At 47.2% G+C, this 27,340-nt stretch overlaps 1 protein-coding gene across 2 annotated transcripts in view; it reads left to right on the forward strand.

Annotated features, from left to right (window-relative positions):
* The window catches only part of GLB1L2 (galactosidase beta 1 like 2), a 63,528-nt gene that overhangs the window by 18,932 nt on the left and 17,256 nt on the right, over positions 1-27,340 (forward strand). For both annotated transcript variants that reach the window (XM_048512511.1, XM_048512512.1), the window contains 9 exons: positions 1,537-1,645; positions 2,773-2,865; positions 11,659-11,740; positions 18,404-18,468; positions 21,437-21,521; positions 22,044-22,181; positions 23,549-23,629; positions 24,707-24,813; positions 26,300-26,446. In XM_048512511.1, coding sequence (XP_048368468.1) covers positions 1,537-1,645; positions 2,773-2,865; positions 11,659-11,740; positions 18,404-18,468; positions 21,437-21,521; positions 22,044-22,181; positions 23,549-23,629; positions 24,707-24,813; positions 26,300-26,446 — 907 coding nt within the window. The remainder of the gene's footprint in view (positions 1-1,536; positions 1,646-2,772; positions 2,866-11,658; positions 11,741-18,403; positions 18,469-21,436; positions 21,522-22,043; positions 22,182-23,548; positions 23,630-24,706; positions 24,814-26,299; positions 26,447-27,340) is intronic.

Raw genomic sequence — 27,340 nt, forward strand, 5'->3', positions numbered from 1 at the left:
ACTTGCTTTGAAATGAACCCCAGGCCAGATTCCTTGGGATCTTTCCGACATAATTTTAAAATTCTGCGTCGGGAAAGAGCTGCTGTGCACTTAGGATCGTGCATTTCGATCATGGTTGCGCCTGAGTCCTGGGTTGCACGCTCGTTCTCTGGGGATTCGCACTTCGTCAGATGTGTCATTCTGCAAATGAGTTGCATCCTGTTTGCTTTCAAGTGTGCTATCCTTGGAGGACTATTGCAGCACGAATCAGCTTGACTTACTCCAAAAAGTGCCACCATCAGTCTGTGCTGACATCCTCTGGTGACCTTGGCCAATCTGCCAGGCGCCTCCATTTTCCCTCTCCACATAAAAGTGCTAATTGCTAATGCCAAGGGCTTATTTTCTAGATCCTCTTTGCACCTGAGTTCGTTTCTTTACCTCCATTGGGACTCACTCATGATGCCAATGAGCAGGGACTACTCCCACCTCTCTCTAGTGCCTAGTGTCACTGTGGTCTCCAGTAAGAGGCTTGAGGAGCACATGGGGTGTCCAGAGGTGCTTCAAATTGTTTGTTTGTTTGTTTATTATATTTTTAGACCGCCCTCCCCAGTAGACTCAGGGCAGTGTACATCATAATTTAATATATAAAAGAAAACAGAAGGGAGATGGGCTCAACATACCTCAGTGTCATATTTATTTTTCTCTACTTGTTTTCCCCCTGAGGTTTAGCCTCTGCAGAGATCAGCTCCAACCCTGCCTGGCACATCTCCCTTGCAATCTGTGTCCACTTCCACCTTCTCTCCAGCGTGGTGTAGTGGTTAAGAGCAGGTGGATTTTAATCTGGAGAGCTGGGTTTGATTCCCCACTCCTCCACCTGAGTGGCAGAGGCTGATCTGGTGAACCAGATGTGTTTCCACACTCCTTCATTCCTGTTAGGGGACCTTGGGTTAGCCACAGTTCTCTCTGAGCTCACCAGGTGTCTGTTGTGGGGAGAGGAAGGGAAAGGAGCTTGTAACCCACCTTGAGTCTCCTTACAGGAGAGAAAGGTGGGGTATAAATTCAAACTCCTCCTCCTCCTCCTCTTCTTCTGAAGGATCTGCCCTGGGTCCACTGTAATTGAACACAATTTTGTATTAGTTTTGTTAATATCTAGTCCCTCCTAAACTCAGGATTCGAGTCCAGTAGTGCCTGAGAGACCAGAAAACTTCTGAGAGTCAAAGCTCATACACTGAAAAGCTCTAAGGTCCCACTGGACCAGAATCTAACTGTTCTGCTGTAGATCAACACACCCAGCCTCTTTTTGGACACTGAAACCTACCATGTAGTTTCATACTTCCACTAGACCGAATTATCATGCAGAATGCAGTCTCAAGAACAGCAAGAGGAGATTAACTTGTTAGAAACTCAGCATGACATCATGGAGAAGTGAGAACAACCTCTGCGCTTGGTTCCAAAGGAAATCTTTCTGTTTCCTCAGCCTTCCAGCAATATCTCTTTTAAGTCTTTTCTTCCCAAATTCTGGCTCCCACCTTCTTCATAAGCCCTTTTCCTTTTTAGCTGGCTGCTCCAAGACCCCAACATGCAACTGAGGACGACCTATAAGGGTTTTACGGAGGCCGTGGACGCGTATTTTGATCGCCTGATGCGCAAAGTGGTCCATCTTCAGGTACACAGTTGAGAGGGAATCTTGCTGTTGCTGCTGCCACGTCCGGCTCCCACGCGCGTTGTTCTGAGAGCTGCGTGAAAGTTTTTGTGAGATTTGGGTTTTTTTCACAAGGCCCCATGTTTTTTCTTGGGGGGAAGAGAGATTTTCTCAAAAAAGATCGCCCCTTTCAGTAATGTGTGGCAGGGAGCTCGTGAGAGCCCTGACCAGCTGAAGCACCATTTCTTGGGAAGCCCACTTTCCTTATTTCGCTAGGAGACTTGGGAAGGCACTTGAACCTGTTTCATGCAGCACGTTAGTCTGGCACTCTTTCAGCCGTGGGTGGCTGAAGTTCTTTGTATTTCATGCAAGCGAATGAGGTGCATTTTTATTAGTTGCCGCGTGACCTGATTAGGAGCGGTCCTGGCTCAGTAGCAAAGCTCTTGCTTTGCATGCAGAAGACCCCAGGTTCGATCCCCGGCATTGCTACCTGAAACAAAGTTTTGCAACCTGCGCAAAGAATGAGTCATGAAGTCTGGGCAAGTGGGGTGTAGGCTCTTGCAGTTTTATTGATTTCTCAGAGAGCAGCGGTGGTGTAGTGGTTAAGAGCAGGCGTACTCTAATCTGGAGGAACCGGGTTTGATTCCCCGCTCTGCCGCTTGAGCTGTGGAGGCTTATCTGGTGAACCAGATTAGCTTGTGCACTCCAACACACACCAGCTGGGTGACCTTGGGCTAGTCACAGCTTTTCGGAGCTCTCTCAGCCCCACCTAACTCACAGGGTGTTTGTTGTGAGGGGGGAAGGGCAAGGAGATTGTCAGCCCCTTTGAGTCTCCTACAGGAAAGAAAGGGGGGAATTTAAATCCAACACTCTTCTTCTTCATCTTCTTCTTCTTCGACCCTTGGTCCGTCAAGGTCAGTCCTGTCTAAGACTGGCAGTGGCTCCCCAAGGTCTCAAGTGAAGGTCTTTCACAGAACCCTCAGCCTTGCCCTTTTATCTGAAGGTGCTGGGAATTGAACCAGGGACCTTCTGCCTTCCAAGCGGTTGCTCAGCCTCTGAGCCATAACCTCTCTGCTTGAGTCACTCTTTGTACTGGGCTTAGATCTTCCAGAGGTTGACACTTAGCTGATGCTGCCTTCTGCCCTCTGTAGTACAAGAAAGGGGGTCCAATCATCGCCGTGCAAGTCGAGAATGAATATGGCTCCTACGCCCAGGACCCGAACTACATGCTGTACATCAAAATGGTAATGTTGACCTTTGGCCTTCTTCTCGCTCACTCCCTGTCACTGTTCCAGATTCTGTGTTCATTTTTCTGACTTTTGTTTTTCCCTCTGTGCCTGGCTTGTGGTCAGTATCAGAGTTCAGGAGCCTGGGTGAAGCCTCAGCGTAGGTATCTCTGTTCCATGTAATCCAGTGCAGCCTGTTTCTTTTCCCTTGGTGGGAAGTGATGCCAGGCAAGTGAGGTCCCCTCGATGGAAAGTGATGTCTGTCAAAGTTTTTCAGAGTGTCCAGCCATGTTTTAGCCTCAGAATCTCTTTTTGAACACCAGGATTTGGCCTTGGAATATGTGGATTGTTTTTAATAATTAAAAAAATGTACACAGATGGCATTTTTTAGCAGTAATAATGTTTTGATAATACTTTAGAACATTTAGTTACGTTATATCAGTAACAACCCTGCAAGGTAGGTCAGCGACCCTCAAATAGCTTGAATTCCCATCCCCCCCATGTCATTTACTATTGTTACTGGCATTTATTGTTTTTGCTCATTGTCTTGCCTTTGTGTGTGTCAGGATGCCCTGTTTGTAGGAAAGTGGGCTAAAAACATGGTGCATCTGCTCACCAGCCTGGATATGCCACAATTGTGAAGGAAGACTGTCATTCTGAGAAAGGGTTGGGAAATTCCAGAGGATTTGGGCCTAGGGGCTTAAGGAAGAGACGGCCCATGCCAAGATGTAATGCCACCCCCTCCAAATCAGCCATTTTTTCAAGGGAACCGGTCTCTGTTACCTGGAGATCAATAGTAATCAGCTTCCACCTAAATTCTGGCAGCCCTATTTTGAGAGGCTGTGTGTCCTAGCAGGTAGATTTTCTAATTAGGACTGGAAAAACCTGGATTCAAGCTAACAGGGATGGGGCATTTTCTGTTGTATTGCTTTTCTTGTTTTCCTCAAGCAGTTGGGTTTATACGTGCAGTTCTCACGTTGTGCTCTTATTTACAAGTTATGACATTGTATTATATTTTATAAAAATGAGGTTGCTGTTTTGAAAGCTCTAGAAGCCAGCATCAGATACAAATGTTTTGAATAAATGTGGGGGTGGGGGTGGGGGATGGGATGGGGCAGAATGCTGCTCACAAGCAAACCTCAGACCAGACATTTTTTGTTTTTTTTGCAGTTGGAGAATTAGCATTTTACTCTTTTATTCTAAACAGTTCAAGCAGCTCAGAGCCATCCGTTTAATTGAATTATTTTTTAAACATAAGCTGCCTTGAGCAAGACTCTGGTGAAGAAGCATAGAAATTTAATAACTTAGAAAGCAACGTCCTTGCAGTACTATTGATACAACCACACAGTGAAAGCCCAGAATTAGAAGCCAGTTTCTTCCAACCATAAAATATTTCATGGGGAAGGGGTCTCCTTAGAATCTCAACTTTAATAAAGGTCTGCGAAGCCCCTGTGAAAGGATGGGGGCTTTCTCTGACACTTTCAGGACATTTAAAACATTTCCATTCTGAGCAGGGCGGGGGCAGTTTAGTGTGTTTTGGCCTGGTGGTTAGTGCCGGAAACTTCCACGTGGGAGATTATTTGCACAGCTCGAGCTGTCTCATAAACCCCTGTAATCTGAAGCTCAGCGCCGGGCGGGCTAATTTTACTAATGCTTCACTCCACTGCCAGCAGAGATCTTGTCTCGGCCCGGGCCTCTGAGCCAGGCAACGGGAGCCAACAGACCCCCAAATGAGGCCATTTTTAGCTTGGCAAATCCACTCCCAGCCATGCCCTTTGGCTGGTTCCAAGGCAATGCCGCTGCAAGATAGTAATTACCAAGAGCCTCATTAGAGACCAGCCGTTGCTTGCTAATCGGCCCTTTCTCAGGAAAACAATTTCTGCTTGGTGGCAAAGGCCATCCCAAAGGAGAGATGTTTACCTCTATCATCCTGCCTTTCGTGTAGCCAAACGCTTTGAGACTCGTGTGATAAGGTTATCATCTCGAGTGAGGATGACGATGGTTCTGTCTGCTTCCAAGCACCCCCTTCCAATTCTCCCCCCCCCCTTTTGCTATCAAATCATAGCCAACGTGGCAACCCCATGGGGTTTTCAAGGCAAGAGACATTTAGAAGTGCTTCGCCACTTCCTCTGCATAGCAACCCAGGAATTCCTTAGCGGCGGTTTTTCATTATTTTTTACTGTTAGGTTTCTATCCGGCTCTCCCCACGAGTAAGCTCAGAATGGCTAACGTTCATATAAATTCAACCATATATTACAATCTTACAAAACCTAAAGCATTTAAAATCTCTGTTAAAACACTTTTACAGCATTTCATTAATAAGATAGAGCCTCGGGTGGAATCATTAGCAGGTCTTCTATGGTTAACCAGACTGCTGCTAAAGCTAAATGTTTCCCCACAATCTGAGCATTTTATCCCATCCAAATACCAGCCAGGAAGCTTCTGAGGAAAAGGAAGAGAATCCCCTCCCCTCCCCCGGCTCAGAGGCAAAACGAAGTATATGATTTCAATGAATGAAAATTTGCCAGTGGCCCCTGGCCTAAGAGATATCTGCTTGCCTCTACTATGATCAGGGCTTTCTTGGTCTTGGCCCCAAGCTGGTGGAATGCTCCATCTAATGAGACCCTGTGGGTTCTGATGCTTTTCCGCAGGGCCTGTAAGACAGGGCTGTTCCACCAAGCATACAGTTGTTGAGGAGGAGGAGGAGGATGTTAATTCAGGATTCAGACAAGAAGCCATAATTCAGCTGTGACCACTGATGGAAAACAGTCAGATCAACAACAAGTTTCGTAACAACAATAGTCCAGAATGGGTTTGAGGTAGGGCTTCTGGCCTGAGGGTGGCGAGGAGGAGGAGTAGGAGTTTGTGAGGTGGGTGGGGCTGAGAGAGCTCCAAAGAACTGTGACTAGCCCAAGGTCACCCAGCTGCCATGTGTTGGAGTGCACAAGCTAATCTGGTTCACCAGATAAGCCCCCACAGCTCAAGTGGCAGAGCGGGGAATCAAACCCGGTTCTCCATATTAGAGTACACCTGCTGTTAGCCACTACACTACGCTGGCTCCTAGACATGGCTGTTCCACCAAACATATGGCTGAGGCAGCTACAGTTTTTTTCCTTTCTTGGCTTCTTCCATCTTCTTCCACCCTCTTTCCTTTCAGAAAGTGGAGGGATCTAAAGCAGGTCCCCTGAAGATGATTGTAGAGGTCAGGTAGGGTTGAAAGGGGAAAGGCGGTGCTTAACATCCTAGGCCTGACCTTAAAATAACATTGTCTGTGAATCCCTTTTTCAGTTGCCAGCCTGGGCCATTGGCAGTGCTCTTCTTGACCTCTTTGCATCTGCCTTTCTATGAAAAGGGCATGGGTGAATTAGCAAGATTAGGCTGGCTTCAAGCCATTATTCTCCCAGCTCTGTCTGCAGACAGTCAGCTGTTCAGGAGCTGAGGGATAAGTCTTTTCACCTCCTCCCCTGCTAATGATTTCGTCTTTGCTTGTTTGGAGAAGAACAGCCGCGCCGCAGCTGATGGTCTCTTCCATCCTGTCGATATTGAGAGGCAAGTGGGATCAACCAGTCGCTGCAACAACCGCGCTGTGTTTTGAACAACTGGAGGCAGGAGAGACTAGCACAGGGGCAGTGCTTTTGCAAGAGAAGTACGGGCAGCCGTCGCAGGTTGCTAAAGTTTCATTGGTTTTCAACAGTTGGCCTTAGAGGGCTGGCATTTGGGGCATCGTACCAGCAAGAGGGCACCATGTGGGAGGAAGCAAAGGGTGTGACGTATACCTGTAGCCCCTTTCTCAACCTGTCCAACTGCCACTCAGATCCAAGTTGAGCCGCAGAGCATCTTTACAGCCCTTGTGGGGTCGCAGCAGGATCAGCACCACGAGAGGCTGTTCCTTGTCGCAGAACCTGAAAAACTCTTGACATGCTCCTCGCCCCCCCCCCATCTTTCCAGAGTAAGTACAGAGAACCCATTTCTCCCTCCCCCATAACAATGTAGGCCCGTGGTGGCGAACCTTTGGCACTCCAGATGGTTATGGACTACAATTCCCATCAGCCCCTGCCAGCATGGCCAATTGGCTGATGGGAATTGTAGTCCATAACATCTGGAGTGCCAAAGGTTCACCACCATTGATGTAGGCTGTCTCTAGTGCATTAGCAGTGTGGTGTAGTGGTTATAGCACCAGCCTCTGAAGACATTCTAGATCAGGTAGGTTTTCCAGGGTTAGGGCCTAGGTCCACTTCATCAGCTTCTCACCAGCATGGCCAATTGGCCATGCTGGTAGGGGCTGATGGGAATTGTAGTTCCTGAACATCTGGAGAGCCGCAGGTTCCCTACCCCTGACCTAGACTAATGCTGTAGCCACAGCCTCACACTGCTAATGCACAAGGTAGACAGAAGACCCAACAGTTGCAGCACTCTAAGTTCTGAGAAACTCAGCTTCGAGTCTTCATTCTGCCACGGAAGCTCACTGGGTGACCACAGGCCAGCCACATACTCTCAGTCTAACCAGGGTTGTTGTTGTTGAGAGGCTAAAATGGAAGAGAGGCAAACAGTGTAAGCCAGGGTATGAATGAAGCAGATAAATGCATCGGCCTGGCTTGTTTGAAAGGGACTGAAAAGACTTCTGCAAAGAGAGCACGTTTGGATCTGCCTGCAAGCCATTTCTGGTTTCCACCCGGGGTATTTTTTTCACATCATCCGATGTTCTTAGTTCTAGGTCGCTCATCATACCAGCTCCCACCTCGTGCGTGATACACAAGCAAGCGTTCAAATCAGCTTTGTGATCTGCCAATCCGAATGAGCACACCTGAGCCTCTCTATGCTGTTTCTATTTCTGTTTCTCTGTTTCACGGCCCTGCAAGCCGTGAATGCATCTTGCACCTCAGAAGTTCTTGCAGCCCACAACAATACAAAGACAATGCTGGATTTTTTTCCCCCTTTGAAAAGCCTCAATTTTCTTAAGTAATATAATTGTCCAATAGCGACCTGTGCTTTAGTGGTGACCAGTACTGGAAAAATGCTCCCTCTCATGCCCTTTTGCTGGCCTAATGGCCGTAATAAAACTGACTGAAAAACTGGCTGACTCCCTCTCATGCCCTCTCCAGACTTAGTACATGTGTAGAATTTCAGAGCACGAATTGCAGCCTTTTCCTATTTTTATTAAAATCTTGATGTTGCATTTATTTATTTATATATTATTTATTTACTTTTCTCCACCTTTGGAACCCAAAGCACTTTAGAACATTTAGAACAGCAGTGGCGTAGTGGCTAAGAGCATGTGCACTCTGATCTGGAGGAACCGGGTTTGATTCCCAGCTCTGCCCCTTGAGCTGTGGAGGCTTATCTGGGGAATTCAGATTAGCCTGTGCACTTCCACACACGCCAGCTGGGTGACCTTGGGCTAGTCACAGCTTTTTGGAGCTCTCTCAGCCCCACCCACCTCACAGGGTGTTTGTTGTGAGGGGGGAAGGGCAAGGAAATTGTAAGCCCCTTTGAGTCTCCTTACAAGAAAGAAAGGGGGGATATAAAGCCAAATTCTTCTTGTTCTTCTTGTTCTTGTTCTTGTTCTTGTTCTTCTTCTTCTTCTTCTTCTTCTTCTTCTTCCTCCATTCTCTAACAACAACGCTGTGAAGTAGGCCAGGTTGAGAGTTTAGAACGGGCCCTAAGTCACTCAGCAAGCTTCCCTGGTAAAAGTGGGAATTTGAATTTGGATCTCGTGGGATCGTACTTCACCACGCCAGCCCTCTCCTTAATTGCATCTTTTGGACTATATGCAGCCAGCAATGATTCTCTCTGCAGAAGTTGTGGGTTTTGTCTAGAGCTTTTTATGCACATGTAATCTGCCTTGCAGTGAACGTGGCTGCCACCAACTGGCTGCTGCAGGACGGGGAACTGGCCACGAAAATGGCTGCCACCTTACCATCGATCATACAGTGAAGATCTTTGTGTTGTGGTGGCAGCGGTGGCCAACCAGCCAAAATCACCAGTGGCCAGTCAGAAGCCTTGCTGACCAAAAGCCGCACTTGTCCACACCTACTCACAGCAAACACTTGGTGGGCCAGAAAAAGTATTGCTGGACTTTGTGGAACCCACAGGTGCTGCGTTCAGGACAGCTGCTGTGGTGCATTCATTTTAACAATTGAAATCCTCCCCCATCCTGTCTGCATACATTTAGCCACACCCCCTTCTGTTTCAGCTATTTTGAAATGCATTCTTTAAGAAGAGGAGGAGGAGAAGGAGTTTGGATTTATACCCCACTACTCTTTCCTGTAAGGAGACTCAAGGCGGTTTACAAGCTCCTTTCCCTTCCTCTCCCCACAACAGACACCTTGTGAGGTAGGTGGGGCTGAGAGAGTTCCGAAGGACTGTGACTAGCCCAAGGTCACCCAGCAGGAATGTAGGAGTGCAGAAACACGTCTGGTTCACCAGATAACCCTCCGCCACTCAGGTGGAGTGGGGAATCAAACCCAGTTCTCCAGAGTAGAATCCACCTTGCTCTTAAGCACTACACCACGCTGACTGTGTTAGCCATGCCCCCTCCCATTTCAGCTACTTTGCAATGCATTCCTTAACAGGGTTACACCCTTCTAATTCCGTTGACTTCAGTTGGCTGAGAACGGTGCAGCTCTGTTTAATATTGCACTGTTGGCCCTTGTGTTTTTCCATCTGGCCGTCATAGTTGCTAAATATGCTTGGTTTTTAACACGCCGCTCGATACCGACGTGCAAACATACAACGCAGGATATTATAAGCAGCATCAGCCAGCCTCGGCAATGGTTCCCGTGGTACCGATATTCTTCTGAGAGGAGACAGGCTGGGCATTTGCTCAGCGGTACACTCCTCAGTCATTTCTTTTCTGGGAGTCAAGTGGTGCAATGCACCAAAGAGGGAAAGGACCATCGAAGGCTTTCACAACTGGCTGGTGTGAATTTCCTGGGCTCAAAATGCCAGCTATAGATGCTGGCAAAACGTTAGGAGCAAAACCTGCCAGACTACAGCCACACACCTGGCAAACCCCAACAACCAGGCAAAAGTTGAATACACAAAGGCTGAATTCACGTTCTCCCCACAGCAGTTGGTGGAAACTTCCCCCAGGAGGCTGATGCGGTCTGTGGTATTAATATAAACTGCCCAAGCAAGGAGCCAGGTGGCTTTGGCTTGGTGTCTGCGTGATGTTCTTCATCTTCATCTCTGTTGAAAAAGATTATGAACTGGAGCGCCAGGAAGAATATTGGAACAACGCAGGAATGGTGAAGTTAGCAAAGTGAAATGGTTTGAAGGAGGGTAGGGAATAACTCCTCCCCAGTAATAGTAACCTGGGATACAGTTTTTGTGTATGTGTGTAAATGTATATGTGTTTGTATGTGTGTGTGTATGAGAGATGGGGCAGCTCACTGTGCAGCTAAGGGAGAAGAAATGTCATGGCTTAGTATAATTAGGGCTGCTGCCAGTTTAAAGGCCTTGCTGAATTTATGTCTACCTTAAATGTACAGAGAAGAACAAACAGTTCTGTGAAGTAAAAAGGATGCTTCATTTTTAAAAAAGATGATGATGAACAGTATATTACAGCAGTCATTGTCCTAGAACAGTGATGGCGAACCTATGGCACGAGTGCTAGAGGTGGTACTCAGAGCCCTCTCTGTGGGCACGTGGGCACAGGATTCATCATGCGGTGGGGCAGAAAATCACCCCCCACCCCCCCCGCACACACACATCTAGGCTGGCTTGGGCTGTTAGGCATGACGCCCCGCGGAGAGCAGAGAGGACTTGGCTGGTGGGCCTGGTGCCTGTGCTCCGGATGGCTGCTGCCCGGGGGGGGAGGGGGGGGCGGGCGGGCGGCGGCAGCAGAGGAGGCGGAGATGCTACAGAGGCACAGAGCAGTGCGCGCGGGACATGCTGGAGGCTAGAGCAGGCTGGCCCCTGCTCAAGCGGGTGGGGTGGAGGCACTGGAGCAGCGCAGGGCAGAGCGGTGGGTGCACATAGGACTAAAACCTCAGTTTTCAGGTTAAATTGCCATGTTGGCACTTTGCAATAAATAAGTGGGTTTTGGGTTGTAATTTGGGCACTCGGTCTCGAAAAGGTTTGCCATCACTGTCCTAGAAGAGGCATTCCACTGGTTTCCCTTTCACAGGCAGGAATGCCTCTTCTAATCTGGCACGCCTAATCTGCTGTTTTTATAGGTTCATGTACTTAGAAACCTGCAGTCTCGTTAACTGGAGATGACGATTGCTTGACTTGATTCCACCCACGAATCGGTGCTTTCCCCGTAATTCCATGAAATGTGTTCATCGCATGCATCGTCTGCGATTAGCACTTTTCCTTTACTGCTTCTGTTCATGAATATTTACCACCACAACCCCCCATTTATTTTAAAAATGTATTTGTCACCTCTTCCAGGGCCTGCTCAAGCTGGCTCACAAAGTAAAACACTACAGTAAAATCATACAAACAGCGTCAACATGATTGATCAATAATAAGTAGCCATAAAAACAAGCCGCTGGAAACAAGCCAGTGCACGGAACAACAGCTGGGGAAGTATATTTGTAAAATTAAAGGAAAATCAAATGCAGCCTCAAACCAGGAGTCTTGCTTTCTGAGGCTGGGAGTGAATGTAGTTGGGACTGTGTGAGCTAAGGTCACACGGGGGTGTACTATATGGTACTGAAGAACAGGAGTGTACTACATGGTCTCCAGTGATTGGCAGCCAGTACCAAGCTTTCTCTTCCTCCTCCTCCTCCTCCTCCTCCTCCTCCTTCCCAACATGGCTGCCCTCTGAAACTAGAGTACCATTATGACAATTCTTTCTTCCCACAGGCCCTGTTAAGCCGGGGGATTGTGGAGATGTTGATGACCTCAGACAATAAAGACGGACTGACCTCGGGCTTGGTGGAAGGCGGTATGTAGTCCTATCGTCAGTGGCGTTCCTGCCTAGGGACAGGGGGTACCCTATGTCCCCGGGCGCCCCCCATTTGGTCACATGGGGGGCGCCAACATTTCAGGGTCGTTTGTGTGTTTTTAAATGTTTTAAGTGTTTTTCACGTTCTGCCTGCAGGGGCGAATAAATATGATTATCTTACCTAAAAATTCCTCAGGGTACCATCCGAGATTGAACTCGATGATAGCCATTCTTGGGCCCCAGGATGTTTGGTTCAGGCAGTGTTTATGGGCCCTCAGCAAGGGGTGCCCTCATCCCCATTGTTTTCAATGGGAGCTAACCTGAGATGGGGGCTACCCATTTGAGGGACCATAACTTTGGTCCCCCTGAACATAACTTCACCAAACATGGGGTGGCATCATAATAATAGTTGGTCGAGATGATAATTTCGAAATTCCGGTGTCACTAGCTTTAAAAAAAATAAGCCCTTCCAGGCACCCCAAGAAATCGGCCCAAGATTCTTTGTTTTGCAGTCACTTTGCTCCATTGTAGCTAATGGGAATTTCTGGAGTGTAGGGCAGGCTGCACATTTTTGAAGATAGAGGCAATTCAGACTTTCAGGGTGGCTCCAGGAAGCCCTCCTGGTAATAGCATCCAGGTTTGGGAGACCTTTGCTTCTGGGTGTCTCAATTTTATGGGCCCCTCAAAAGGCCGGCTTCCTTCTTCCCTCGGGCCCTGCACATGAAAGCTCTGTATGAGCTCTTCTGCAGAACTCTCTCAACTCTCCCCCCCCCCCCCCCCCACTCCAGAAGCAAAGCTCACCAAGCTTGGATGCTATTACTCAAGGCCCTCCTGGAGCCACCCTGAAAGTCTGGTGCCTCTATCTTCAAAAATGTGCAGCCTGCCTCAGAAATTCCTCATTAGCTACAATGGAGCAAAGTCACTGCAAAACAAAGAATCTTGGGCAATTTCCTGGGTGCTCTGAAGGGATATTTTTAAAGTTAGTGGAACCAAAATTTCAGGGTATCATTTAGTTAATCCATTCTAGGATGTTACCCAAGTTTGGTGAAGAGTAGTTCAGGGGACCAAAGTTATGGTCCTCAAAATGGGTAGCCCCTATCTCAGGGTTAGCTCCCATTGAAAACAATGGGGATGGGGGCATTCCATTTGGGCTTATTCATAACTTTGCTGCCCCTGAATCAAACATCGCCAAACTTAAGTGGTATCATAAGCGGCAATCTCGGATGATGCACTGAAATCATGGTGCTCAGCTTTAGCTTTAAAAAATTCACTCCTGCAGGTTTTAAAAAACACCAAAAAATACCCAAAACCCCCTAAATACCTTTGTATTCTCAAGATTTGTTCATATTTGCAGAGGACATAATCGGACAATTTTTGTCCTAATGTGCCTGAATTTGCCCAGATTCCAGCCTCTAATCTGCTATTTGTTTCATCTGGAATCTCCAACCCCTCAAAAAGTGATGTTGTTTCAGTGGAGATTCATCTTCAAAATGTGCCATCACTTTCTATTTTGAGTTTAACTCAAATCCTAGATTCTCCCTTAAGCCAGTAGATTTAAAAGAAGAATTTGAGTCTCCCAGTTTAAACACCATTGGAAAGTTATGCTGTTTGGGGGGTGGATTCCACCTGGAGGTGTTTTGTGAGAGATGATGCTGACATTTGTTTGGTAAATGTTTTGCTGGGGTGATTTGTGAGAGATTTATGATGCTTAATACCCACCTCTACACTGACTTGGAGTTGTTTTCGTGGGCTAACAACCTACCTCATAGGGTTGTTGTGATTAGGAAATTAGGAAAGAGTTGGTGGGGAGAGAGCCATGTATGTTTTGCTGGGAGTGGGAGGTGTTTTGTGAGCTGGTACAAAAAAAATCATTGTTTGGCCATGGTGAGGGAGGGTGGTCACCGCCTATACCGGGCCGGGCGGGGCCAAACTCAGTGTTTTGTCCCCGGCTTAAAGTTTGCCTAGGTAATCCTGCCTATCGTGTATTGAAATGGGGCAGGCCAAGCTGGGTCAAGCAACAGAAGGGGTAAGCAGGCTTATCTGGTGAACTGGATGTGTTCTCACACTCATATATTCCCGCTGGGTGACCTTGAACTAGTCACAGTTCTTTGGCTCTCTCTCAGCCCCACCTACCTCACAAGGAGTCTGTTGTGGGGAGAGGAAGCCACCTTGGATCTCCTTGCAGGAGAGAAAGGTGGATATAAATCCAAAGCCGTCGTCTTCTCCTCTTCCTCTTTTAGCAAAGTCTTCATCAGTTTTGAAAAGCAAAAAAGATGTGATTAATAACCGGAATGCAAGTCATATCTGCAGTGGAGGCAGGTTTCTAGCAGGAAAGCCGCAACATTCAAAACCTCTCAGGATTAAGCCTAATGGGCTGAAATTGCTTTCTGTATTTTAAAATCAAAAACAGTTTTCCTCTGGTGCGAGCCACATACATTTTCTTAAACAACTTGCTGCACCGTTTTCTTATTAAACTGGAGCTTAATACCTGATGGTTTAATTAAAGTTTTGCAGGCTGAAATTACAGGCTGGGAATTAGAGTCCTCCAGAAAGGTCTGTAAATTAAGGCAAGAGCTCGAATGGGCAGTGATTAACATTATCTTTCTGTTTTTGCTAAGCCTGAATCTCCTCGCCTTGATGTAGTGCTTTCTGGTGGGCGCAGGGATGCCGGCGTTCACCCAAAGCTCCTTCCCCAGAAACTGTTTCCTGGCTCATTTTAGAGTGGGTGGGGGCAGCTTCAGCTAGTAGTGGAAAAACGGCTCTCAGAATTCAAGCCAATTCACCATTCCCAGGAGAGTGGAGTTGCGTCTCCTCTTTCATTGCAACTCAAAATACAGTTGTGCCATACGGCTACACTTAGGAATATCTGTTCTCGATAGGGTGCTTTAACACTTGCAGCGATGGTCATAAATCGAATTCAGTTGTCCTACCTATACTTTTTAAATTGCAGAGGCTTCGACTATCGGTGTAGTGATTGTGGGCTTTGGACTTCCACTTATTTGCAGGGAAGCTTCCTTGCAAATTAGATTCATTTTTTATTTTTTAAAAAATTAATACCTACAAACATTTTAACAACAATCAACTTATAAAGATCACAAATATAGATAGGTACATTTATCTGTCATGTGGACTCCCAGTTTCATCTGAATTGAGTATTAATTCCCAAAATATCTCTCTCTCTCGATCTTTACTAGCAAAATCAATATTATATCCCTATAAACGTTTCCGATACATTGCTAAACATCACGCTTTTCTCTATTAAGTCTTAACTTTAAAATATAATAGGCTTCAAAACCACTAGCTAGATTTGTAAACCTCAAGCCATCCTCATTAGGATCTGTCGTGTGGGTCCCCTGAAACCAAAGTGCAGATGACTTAGCGGGGGTCCCTATTGGGAGCCTCTTGCATTTTGGCAGAGGTCTCTACGGACCGCTCTACTGCCTCCATTCTGTTTTTACGGTGGCATTTCCCAGCCTCATCCACACGGGGCCGCTCTTTCCTTGTCAGTGGGACACAAAGGAGAGCGGCGTGGGGGCGAGAAAAGGGGGCCCACCGACCCACGCTGTGCCTCCTCCTCCGCTGTTTACTGTCTGTGAAGCTCTCCTTCTTTCTTGTTTGGAGTTGTCTTCTCAAGCGGGCTCGCGCGACGAGTGCGCCTCGATACCAGCTCGAGCCTGGGATGTCACAACAATCTGCTCATTAGAGTCAACATGTCAAGTAATCAGGAGCACGGAATAACAGCGCTCTTGGAGTGATGCGACAGCAGAGGCACGGTGGCTGCAGGAACACGTCGGGAGCTGGGAGAATCAAATGCACAGTTGGAGGAGGAAGGAAGGGGTGGGGGTGGGGTTTGGTGGGGGGAGAGCGGGAAACCTACTGGCTGGAGAAGGATGGGTAGGGGTCTGTGCTGGGGCTCCGCTCCTCTGCAACTGTGAGTCCTCTGGCTTTTGATTCTCTGTAGGATTTGCAGAGAGAACTGCCTTCTCTGAGGACCTGTGAGTTGATTAGGAATATCTGTTTATTTTATAGTATTTATACCACACTCTTCCTGCCCTAAGCTGGGCTCAGGGTGGCATACACACATGGCTGAAACATTAAAACAATCCCTACCTTATAATAGAGATCTCAAATCCACACAGATGGTGACTTATTCAGTATCTAAACAGCATAACGATACACTTCATCCCCCAACTTAGTCCCCTTGTTAAACGTGCCAAAGGGGAATGGGAAGGAAAGGGGTGCGCAATTTCAAAATGCACAGGTTTGAAATTGGGAGTTCCAGCAAGGTGGGACAAATCGGACAAGCTGAGAGTCTCAACTGAAAGCCCGGTGGAATATCTCTGTCTTGCAGGCCCTGTGGAACTGACTAAGGTCCTGCCAGGGCCAAAAAGGAATGTTTTTTTGGCCTTTTGTTTTTACCACTAGAGCAGAGCATAGTTCTTGTGGAAACTGATTTCTCCAATCAGCCTGAAGACTCAATGGAAAATGTGGTTGCCCAAGCAAAACCTGTAGTCTCTAGGGTCTCATCTCTAACCAACAGAACGAGAGCTATGCAGAAGGCATCATGGACATAAGCAGATCCACACACACACTCACTCAGAGGACACTAGCACATAGATTTCTGAGTTGCTGGTTCGAGCCCTAGTGGCTTTTTACATAGCCTTTTGTATTTTAAAGTCTCCTAGTCTTTGTGATTCTACCTGTGTGGTGTTATGTCATGGTTATGATTCCCCACTCCTCCACATGAAGCCTGCTGGGTGACTTTGGGCCAGATGCAGTTTTCTCAGAATTTTCTCAGCTCCACTTTCTTCTGTTATGTGGAGGAGAAGGGAAGGCTGCTTTGTAAGGCACTTTGAGACTCCTTAAAGGAGTACAAAAACCAACTCTTCTTTTCCTACCAGAAAGCTGGTTTATTCCGGCTGTGAAAACCTTCAACAATGCTTTGAAGAGATACTTATTAGAATTACATAACTTTGGTCTCTGACCTTCTGTGGGCAGCCATGTTGTGATTGGGCCCACTGCCCTGAGTCAGAATTCCAAAGATGTCCACAGACTCTAGCAGGAACCAGAATCCCAATCGACAGTCCTGTATCTTTTTTTTTTGTTCTACTCATCAAAGGCACCAACTTACAGCTAATTGTTAGTATACCCATTCTATCATTTCCCATTACTTCTGATCAGGGAAGTATACGCTTCAAACAGTAAGAGGTGGCTGGTTTATTCTAGCTTCCGACCTTCCTGAACAAACTTTGTGTTTTGCACACGCCCCCGCTCTGGGCCAGCAACTCTGCAGCTAAAGTGAGGAGCCTCCTCCATCGTAACATCAGTTGCTTTGGGACTACTGTGGCGCATGCATCCTTTTTGTCTCAGGATCCCTAATTGTTCCGCAAGTGCTCATTAATCCTTCTGGTGCGTCACCCTGAAAACAGGCTATGTAACGCTGAGCATTTTAAGCCAGAAATGTGACCTCTAGCTTTTTCACAATGCATTGCGAGGATTTAGGTACACTACAGGAGCGAACTGGATTTAAGATTTTCACTCCCAGGGAATCTTGGGTGCTGTAGTTTTGGCCAGGAGACTGTGGTTCCTAATAGTCAAATCTAGTATGTGGCCTCACGTGGTCAGATCCTTCAGGCAAATAGTTCCAAGTGGGAAGCCATGTTGGCCTGCAGTAGAAGAGCAAGATTCAAGTCCAGAAGTGCCTAAAGACCAACAAGATTTCCAGGGTATAAGCTTTTGAGAGTCCAGCTCTCAAAAAAGGGAAAGAGAGCTTTGATTTTCAAAAGGCTGTACCCTGGAGACATTGTTGGTCTTTAAGGTTTTACTAGACTTGAATCTTAAGCTTCAGGCAAACTGCATTTCATGCTTGGTTGTCTCTGCAGCAGGAAGTTTCGCTGGGCTTTGTCTCAAAATGCCTTGCAAGTGCGACTCGAATACCTGACTTCCCAGTCTCCTCAAGATTGTTTTATACTGTCAGTTCACACAGGTCGTTTCCCCACTTACCTGCTGCTGCGCGCTACTCTCCCCAAGTAGCGCGGGGTCCCCCGGCACTCCCCACTACAGGGGCGGCGACAGCGCAGCCGCCCCGACATTGCCACTGTCGCGCCCCCTCAGCGCACGTCATTCCTGGTGCTCCTCAAAACGGCGCCTTTTGATGACCCCGCGCAGAGAGCACGGGGGTCGTGGGGAAGCCCGGGAGCGCGTCAGAAATGACATGCGCTGGGAGTTGCACGCAGCAACCTTTGGTCGAGGTAAGTGGGGAAACGCCCACAGTCAGCTTCTAGTCCCCAAGAGATGTACATACACGCAGGAATGGGGTTTGTGATGCGGAAGAAAGCGAAGGTTGTAATAACTCTAAGATTAACACCCATTGCCACTTAACTGGGCCAAATGGAGCGGGAAGGTATGAATCACCTTTGGAATGTCTGAAGCTGCCTTATACCAGACCTCCGCTTTGTTGCCCATAGCTCAGCGTTGCCTACTCTGACTGGCAGCAGCTCTCTAGAGTCCCAGGCTGAAAAGGATCTTGCGGACTACTAGATACCACAAGTCCATTAACTGGATATGCTGGGGAGCTTCTATGTGCCAAGAATGTGATCTGTTACAGAGTCACGTCCACTCTGTGAAATAAGTTTCTTGACCTGTTTTCTTTTTCCCTGACAGCTCTTTCCACCGTGAACTTCCAGAAGCTAGAACCAAGTATCTTGGTCTATCTCAATACTGTACAGGTAAGAAGGAAACATTCTGAGGGAAAACATATCTTGAAGTCGCCCATCAATCTTCCATGGCAGAGTGGAATTCAAACCTGGGTCGTGCAGATCCCAATTCAGTGCTCTAACCACTGTACCACCCTGGATGTCAAACTGGGAGGCCTGAATGCAGAACCTAACCTTTTTGAGAAATTGTAGGGACTTTGGATTCAAAGTACAGGAAAAAGAGATTCCACCTAAACATTAGGAAGAACTTCTTGACAGTAAGGGCTGTTCCACAGTGGAATGTGATGCCTTGGAGGGTGGTGGAGTCTCCTTTGGAGGTTTTTAAACAGAGGCTGGATGGCCATCTGTCAGGAGTGCCTTGACTGTGTGTTCCTGCATGGCAGGGGGTTGGACTGGATGGCCCTTGTGGTCTCTTCCAACTCTGTGTTTCTATGTCTCTGCCTCTTATATCCCTGCTGTTGCTATCAGTAAAACAGGGAGAGTCATTTTTCTCTGAAGAAGACAAATTGCCTAAAGAAACAACATCATCTGGCACATTAGAAAGATGTGAAATAGACCTATCGAACAGAGGGTTTTCAACATTGCGTCATGTTCAGACATGACCTGGGAATTGGGTGGAGGATCAGGAAGCCTGATATATACAAACTAGGTTTGTCAGGAACAGGGAACCTGTTTCACTTCTACTCCAGTGATGTCCTTGAGTGCGGTGGTGGGAGGCTGCATGCCGGTGGAATCGTCCTCTGCCAGGGCAAATTCTATAGGGAGGGCAAATCCACCAGCATGGCTACACAGCACTCCCACTATTGGACTTGCCCCCTTACCCAGATGAGGCTCCCAAGCTTCTAGGGATAACTCAGGCTTAAGTTGATCTAGAACCCACTCATTTGTCTTTTTGGTGGTCCATGGTCTCCATAAAACCTTCCTCCAACACCCCATTCCAAAGGAATCAAACTTCTTCCTGTCAGCTTTCTTCATTGTCCAGCTTTCATTCCCATACATAGTAATGCGGAATACTCTAGCATGAATTATCTTGGTCACCAGTGACACATCTTTACCCTTGAGGATCTTTTCTATCTCCTTTTGGCTTCCCTTACCAGTCCATCCCCTTCTGACCCCTTGGCTGCAGCTAAGAAACTATCTATTAAATAAATGACCTATCTATCTGTCTGGGTGTCTGTCTTCCAGTGGTTAATTTGCCATGATAGCAAATAAAACCACTGTGTTCAGAGATAGATTTCCTTTTAGTATTAGTTGCTGGGTAGCAGCAACGGGATTTCTGACACTTTCATGTGGCATAGTGGTTGAGAGCAGGTGCACTCTAATATGGAGAACCAGGTTTGATTCCCCGCTCTGCCACTTGAGCTGTGGAGGCTTATCTGGTGAACCAGATTAGCTTGTGCACTCCAACACATGCCAGCTGGGTGACCTTGAGCTAGTCACAGTTCTTTGGAGCTCTCTTAGCCCCATCCACCTTACAGGTTGTTTGTTTGGGGGGGTGGGGGAGAGAAAGGAAATTGTAAGCCCCTTTGAGTCTCCTTACAGGAGAGAAAGGGGGGGGGTAATAAATCCAAACTCCTCCTCTTCTTTTTCTTCTTCTTCTTCCCCATCTTCTGTTGGGCTTCTATGGGGGTAACAGGGTGCTATAAATCACAGAGTTTTTTTGTCTGATCCAGCAAGCATCTTCTGCTGTAACCTCAGTGCTCTACCTCCACACACAAACGCTCCACCAGCTTTCATAACAGTCTGCATGTTGCTCTTATATACAATTGACCACAGCATCTACCTCATCCTCAGCTTGCCGCTCTTTCCTCCCTTGGCTCGGCGTGCAGCGGTGCCCTGGCACCGGGGCTTGAGAGAAATGGTTTTTGCAGGAGCACAGACCGCCAGCCTGTTCACGGTAGATTGGCTCTGTCACAAAACCACCAGCGAGGCATGATTAAACGATTCCCCTCGCCTGAGTCGCATCCGCAGAACGAGGTCTGTGTTTGTCTCTCCGTTTTAGCGATTGCCGTGTTTGAAGGGCTGGTAATTCCTTTTCTAATGCGGAGGGATCGATTAAGCAATTAGAGAGGACAAGGCTTGGCAGGAGGAGGCCGGACGATGCCACTTCCGGTTCCTGGCAAGCAGGCTCTTTGTAGTAGCCGTGGAGCATTTGCATTTCACCCCTCTAGGTACCTTTGTATGTACATATGGGAAGGCTGTCAAGTCACAGCCAACTTATTGCGACTGGAAGAAGGGGCTGTCAAGGCAAGCAAGAAGCAGAAGTGGTTTGCTGTTGCCTCGCTTTGTAAAGGGTAGCTTCTTGGTTTTGATCGAAGTCCCCACCTTGCTTAGCTTCTGCGATTGGACTGTACTGTGCCAGCTTCCTTCCCTGGGCACCTTCAGAAAGGGTGTTCTGGTTAAGAGCAATGGACTGTAATCTGGAGAACCAGGTTTGATTCCCCACTCCTCCACATGGATCCTACTGAGTGTTCTTAGGCTAGTCACAGCTCTCCGCAAGCTCTCAGCCCCACCTGCCCCACAAGGCATCTGTTGTGGGTAAAGGAAGGGAAGGAGTTTGTAAGCCACTTTGAGACTCTTTGCAGTTGAGACAAGTGGGATATAAATCCAAAACTCTTCTTCCTCTAAATATTGTTTCTTGACGGTGGTTGAGCTTGCAAATTTGATTGTATCGTGTAAACACTTAGGGTTTGGTACAGTTCTGTTTTAGACTTCTGCCTGGTTCTGCATGAGCAAACATACAGGCCTAATTCTACTGCATCATTTATTGAATAATCCGTTCTGTTGATTGGATTGACTCCCTCTGTAATGTGTTTTGAGTCCAAAGAAGGGAGGCAGACTACAAATAGTGTACAGAAATAAATAAATGTTCTCACCTCAGCCACTACTGCTGGCCTAAAAGCCTTGCTTATTTTTGGAGCCACAGCTGAGTACGCTCTGAGATTTTACCCCCCTTTTCTCATACGTTGCCTTTTTGCAGCACAAAAAGCCGATGATGGTGATGGAATATTGGACTGGATGGTTCGACAGCTGGGGCGGCCCACATAACATCTTTGATGCTGACGGTGAGCCGCCATTTTGTTGTGTTTCTTCGATCCTATTTCATTTCCTCTTATTGCTGCTGCTGCGTCCTCCAGTTCCCTCCCCCCTCCTCTGCTGGAGGACCAGGTGTCACGTTTGGGAGATGGGGCAGTTCACGCCGTTCCTGTCGTTCTGCCTTGTTTTAATGCAGAGCATATTTCTTTAAAGAAAATGAATGCCTGTCTATTTGAAATTGTATGCTGCTTATTTGCTTGAGCAGAGATACCTGCCTCCTGTCCTTGCTCACAATTTCGACTCAGATATGGATGCTTCAAATGAGTAGGGAAGGCAGAGTCATTCCAAGAATGGATTGTCTGCACTAAGTATTTTGTCTAAGTCCGTCGAGCGGTAGTTATCACCATGCATGAAAAATGCCTCGGAGAATAGACCACATTGCAAATGCAACTCTCTGCAGACATGAGTTATTTGTTCTGTAATTACACCCCATGGCAGTTGCTGGCTGGGAGGTTTTCTAAATCCCTCTCGGACTTCCCTTCCCCGCGCAGAGATGGTGAACACCGTCGAGAAAGTCCTCAAGTCAGGCGCCTCGATCAACCTCTACATGTTTCACGGGGGAACAAACTTTGGCTTCATGAATGGCGCTCTGCATTTTGATGAATACAAGGCGGACATCACCAGCTACGGTAAGGATACATCGACTGGCTTGAGGGGCTGACTTGCAGAGGGGGCGAGGGTTTGTATCATCTGACCAAGACCGCCAGGAAAACAGAGGAGGCTGCTGGCTGCCTGAAATGCAGCTGTTATTCAATAGGACCAGCTCCTCCTGTGGTATCTGACCCACCAGATAAGAGCCGCCTTTCAAGCCCTGCTCTCTGTGCCCTGCATTTAGAGGGGTGGTAACTAATGACAGGGCTTTTTCTGTGGTGGCTCCTCTCCTTGGGAAAGCCCTTCCTCTTGAGGCTTCCCTGGCACCTACTTCACTTTCTTTTAATCCCTGGGCCAAAACTCAGGCTTTTAATTAGGGGTTTCTCTCAAAAGCTTTTTATGGATAGCTTTCATGCTGCTTGTATTGTTCAGTGGTTTATGTTAAATATTGTGCCTTTCAATTGTGTGGAGCTGGACTCTAAAGAATCCAGCCTAGGAAGCCTGGAAACATTCTGAATATATAAATGATAAGTTGGTCCTTTGACAAATTGAAATGGAGTCAGAGTAGGGCAAAGGGGGCTGGGAAAGCGAGTCTTATCAGAGAAGCTTAGAGGAACTTGGGTGTGCTGATTCTGAAGAAGGGAATGTTAATTGGCTGGCAGGTGGGGAGGAGCCTTTTTCTTCAAATACTTGAAGGGCTATTACATGGAAGGACGCAAAAGCTTGTTGCTGCGGCTCCAGAAGGTGAGTGGATCCAGGTGGTTTGGATATAGAAGGACAGATTTCAGCTTTATACTGGGATGTTCTTATGGGGAGAGGGCAGCTCAGCGATGGAACACATGTCCTCAAGGAGCGAGATCTGAGGCCCGTAGCACCTTCACGACCCAGATTTAGCTTTTTAAAACCAAAGCTCTTTTTGCTAAACTGGTGAATGAACTTTAACTCTCAAAAGCTTGCTCTTTGAGGTACTGCAGGACTTGGATCTAGCTCTTCTACTACAGACTGACTCAGATAACTACTGAAAGTGTCCTAGAGGGGTATTCACTTGGTAAGTGTCTTTAAACATGGGCTAGCTGGCCCCCTTTAGGGAACACGGTAATTTAGGAGCTCCTTTATTGAACTATGGGGTAGAACTTCACAGCCTGTGACTCGCCTTTCAGTTGCAGGACTCATTTTGGTTGTCCCCATTAAGGGAAATCTGGAAAACACCTGGCATGAATTGCATATCTGGATCCAGCCGTTGAAGCACTCAGATCACTTGGGAAAAGCTCCAGAGTGAATTGAGATTTTCTGTTTGAGTCGTGATCCGTACTTAAAAAAAATTATTGGAATGATGAGCAGGAAATGCCACCTAGAATTTTCTCCTTGGCTTTTCCTCTGGACGACTCTACTTCTTCTTTTTCAGACTATGACGCGGTGCTGACCGAGGCTGGAGACTACACCTCCAAGTTCTTCAAACTCCGCCAGCTTTTCTCAAAGATTGTAGGTAAAGGCATATAAATACATATATGCATTGTACCAGAGGGCCCTGTTGCCTCTTCCTAGCACCAGCTGGTGCCACGTGAGCAAAAATTGCAAATTGGCTCGCTGGGGGCACCAATCTCCTGCTGGTCCCCCCGTGTAGCTACATCCCACCGATTAGCCGGGAGCGTTTGCTGAAGTGCAAAGAGGGGACCAGGGAGGTAGATTGTCTTGTTATAGAAATGGCCTTTCAGCTGACTTCGCAGCAGTGGGGGATGGCAGGCACGCTAGTAACGACGACGTCTGTCTACCGCAAAAAGCGTTCCATGCTAGCAAGCTTAAAACAAATGCAAATCAGAAAAGAAAGGAGCTATTTGTGTATTCTGTCTCTTCTGGGGCTGTGGTTGGCAAATAACTGTGCTGCTCTTATTTCCCTTGCCAGTGTCAGCCTGCGGACAAACATTTTCTTCAGTCTTTCGGTCTGCAGAAAAAACTGTGGTCCCAAAACAAACACAGATAGAGCTGAGTCAAAGTGTCTTATGTGGGTTTTTTTTAGAAGGGGGTCACGGGTGATGCAAAATACTTCACATTTCGGAATGTTTTAGTTCCACTTGTTCCAACTATTTCTATGGTGCTTGCTGTTATGCACCTGATGCCACTTGGTGCCATTAGTCTTCCTATCTCACCTTCAGTGTCCTTGGCTCTGTTGTCCTCACTGCCCTTTAGTTTGATTGGATGTGGTAAGCCGTGTAATTGGTCTGCAATGTTGCAATCCTGAGGCGCGTGAAGGGCTGTAAATTCAATTCAGGGGGTTAGCGCAGCAAGCCAGGTTGAAGGGCAGCAAGGTCAAGTGAAGCAAAGGACAGTGAGGGTACAGGGAATGGGAGAAGGAGAACAGTGCCTGGTTATGTAGTAGCCAAGGGACACACAGGGGTTCCCCGCAGTGCTGAAATGAGACAAATATTTGGCACAGAGCTTTCAGTTTGCTTGTGTCAGATTTGCGCATTTCAGAGAATAATTGGTGTAACTTACTCTGAAAGGCCGTTCACCTGTTTTCTCATTTGAACTAAATGCATCCTCACTATTATTACGTTTCTAAAAGGAGAGCCGTTGCCTGTCCCTCCTGTGATTTCAACCAAGGCATCGTACGGGGCCATCTTGATGCAGCAATATGTCTCTCTGTGGGAAGTGCTGCCATCTCTGGTAGAGGTAAATACTGCATACCCTCCACCCAGAACAAACCCAGAACCGGCTCCAGTTATTCATAAAGGTCTTGGCTTTAACCTCAGATTGACAGGTGGCCCTCTGTGGTTTTCATGAGTGGTTCTGTTCCATAGATAACAATGTAATCTGGACTCTGTGGGAAAGATTCCATTCAGGCTGCACCAATTTTATGTATGTAATTGATCTTAGCATGTAAGGCTGCCCTGCACAGAGCCGGACCATTCGTCCGCTCACAGCCCAATCCTATGCAGAGTTACTCTGCTCTAAGCCCACTGAAATGAGTAGGCTTAGACTGGAGTGACTCCCCTAAAGATTGCACTGTTAGTCTCCTCTCCTGTGATTGATAGCTGCTCTCAAAGATGTCAAGCAGAGAAGAGCCTTTCCTAACACTTGTTCTCCGGTGTCTTTTTAATTGGAGATGCTGGACGTTGGGCTTGGGACCTTCTGCATTCCAAGCAGATCTTCTGCAACCGAGCCACGGCCTCTCCCATGTGCTCTTTGTGATCAGGGACTCTGTTTGTTGGGCAAGCCGGCCCTTCATGAACAATTTCGGCAGAAGCCTTGCCACACAGTTTGACTTTATACACCCTGGCACAGCTAGCAGGCAAGATCTTTGGGTGCTGAGGAGAAGGGAGAAAAGAGTTGTTTTTCTCTTTGTCTTGCCACACCAAGCTTAGAATACATCTTCCTCATGTTAGGAGGAAAAACAGGCATTCCTTATGCAAACAGGGCATTAGGTGATGCTGTCTCTTTGCACATCTCAACTTGCAAGCATGGATGAAACTATTGAAGACTGAACACCACAAAGAGAGCCAGTGTGGTTTATTGGATAAGAGCGGGTAGATTCTGATCTGGAGAACCGGGTTTGATTCCCCACTCCTCCACCTGAGTGGCAGAGGCTTATCTGGTGAACCAGATGTGTATCTGCACTCATACATTCCTGCTGGGCTAGTCACAGTTCTCTCCAAACTCTCAGCCCCACCTGCCTCACAAGATGCCTGTTGATGGGAGAGGAAGGGAAGGAGTTTGTAAGCCACCTTGAGTCTCCTTACAAGAGAGAAAGGTGCGGTATAAATTCAAACTCCTCCTCCTCCTTCTTTTGCCATGTGTCTTCACAAGCATCATGTTTCCATTTTTGTTTGTTTATTTTATTTAGATATTTATATCCTGAGAACAATGCTGTCTTCCTCTCCTCCATTTCAAGAAATAATTTACAGCAAATAAAACAAAGGCAGCAACTTCTGCTGACTTTCACTTTACATCCATCCTCTTTCTCTCCTTTACATCTCTCTCTGAGACTCTATTAGGATGTTACTCTTTCTAGTTTCTCAATGTTTCTTCCTTTTTCACTGGCAATTCTACATTTCATATAACACTATGGATTTAGCACAGTCTCTCTCCTTCCCAGTTTAACACGTGATCTTGGTGTTGCCTGTCCTTGCTCTCCATTTTGTGCTTTTTTGCATTGCAGCCCATAAAGTTGAAGCACCCAGTCACTATGGAGAGCCTTCAGGTGAATGACAGCAACGGGCAGTCCTACGGGTATATTCTCTATGAGACCGTCGTACCAGGTGGAGGACGGCTGTATTCCCAAGACCATGTCCGGGATAGAGCTCAGGTGAACAATTAAGTCAAATTCTATTAATAGCTCTCCTGGGCAGGTGAAATTCTTCTTTGATAAGTCACTGTAAGGTCGGAGAACTCTTTTCGGAGCGGGAAGAGGCCGTTGTTGGTAATAGACTTCTGTAGTTGCCTTTTCTCCCCCTCCCCAAATACTGGAAGTATTGAAATTGATGGCCAACAGGCTCAAGACAAAAGAAAATATGTCTTTACTCAACTAATAATTCAACTGTGGAATTGATTGTGGATGTACAAATGGCACAAGAATAGACGACCTTGACACATTCATGGAGGCCAGGTCTATCAGCGGCCACTAGCCATTGTGGTTAAAGGGGGTATCTGTGTTTGGAGGTAATTCCATGCCAGGAGGTGACATCAGAGGACTGCATTGTCTCCTGTGCCCTGTGTGTTGGCCTTTGAAGACCACTGGTTGACTGTTATGTGAAGCAGAATGCTGGACTAAGTGGACCCCTGGTCTCATCCAACGAAGGAAGAACCTGCTGCTAATGCCCATGCTCAGAACGCCAGGATGCCTCCCTTTGCATGCACAGCAGAAGGGCAGTGGCAGAACTGAGGCCAGTGGTGGAGAGTAGTTTCCCATGATTCTTACCCAGGGTTCGTTCCACACTATGGCACACTTCTTGACCCTTGTCCTGGGCTCCCTGTCTCTAGCCATCTCGGTCTGCTGTCCATGGTCCTGGCCTTGATCCCAATGAGGTCTTTAGTCTGCTCCTGCCTCTTCCTGTCATGACACTGTTATGTTACGTGGTCACGCACTTACTGTTCAGTGATTTTCAGTGATTCTCAGGCCTGGAAATGCTGAAGACCACTGGGCTGTTACGTTATTGTGTGATGTCCTGCCAGTATTTCATCCACCATTATTGGTGCAGCC

Source organism: Sphaerodactylus townsendi, linkage group LG12 (genome assembly GCF_021028975.2).
Source record: "Sphaerodactylus townsendi isolate TG3544 linkage group LG12, MPM_Stown_v2.3, whole genome shotgun sequence".
Lineage (NCBI taxonomy): Eukaryota > Metazoa > Chordata > Lepidosauria > Squamata > Sphaerodactylidae > Sphaerodactylus > Sphaerodactylus townsendi.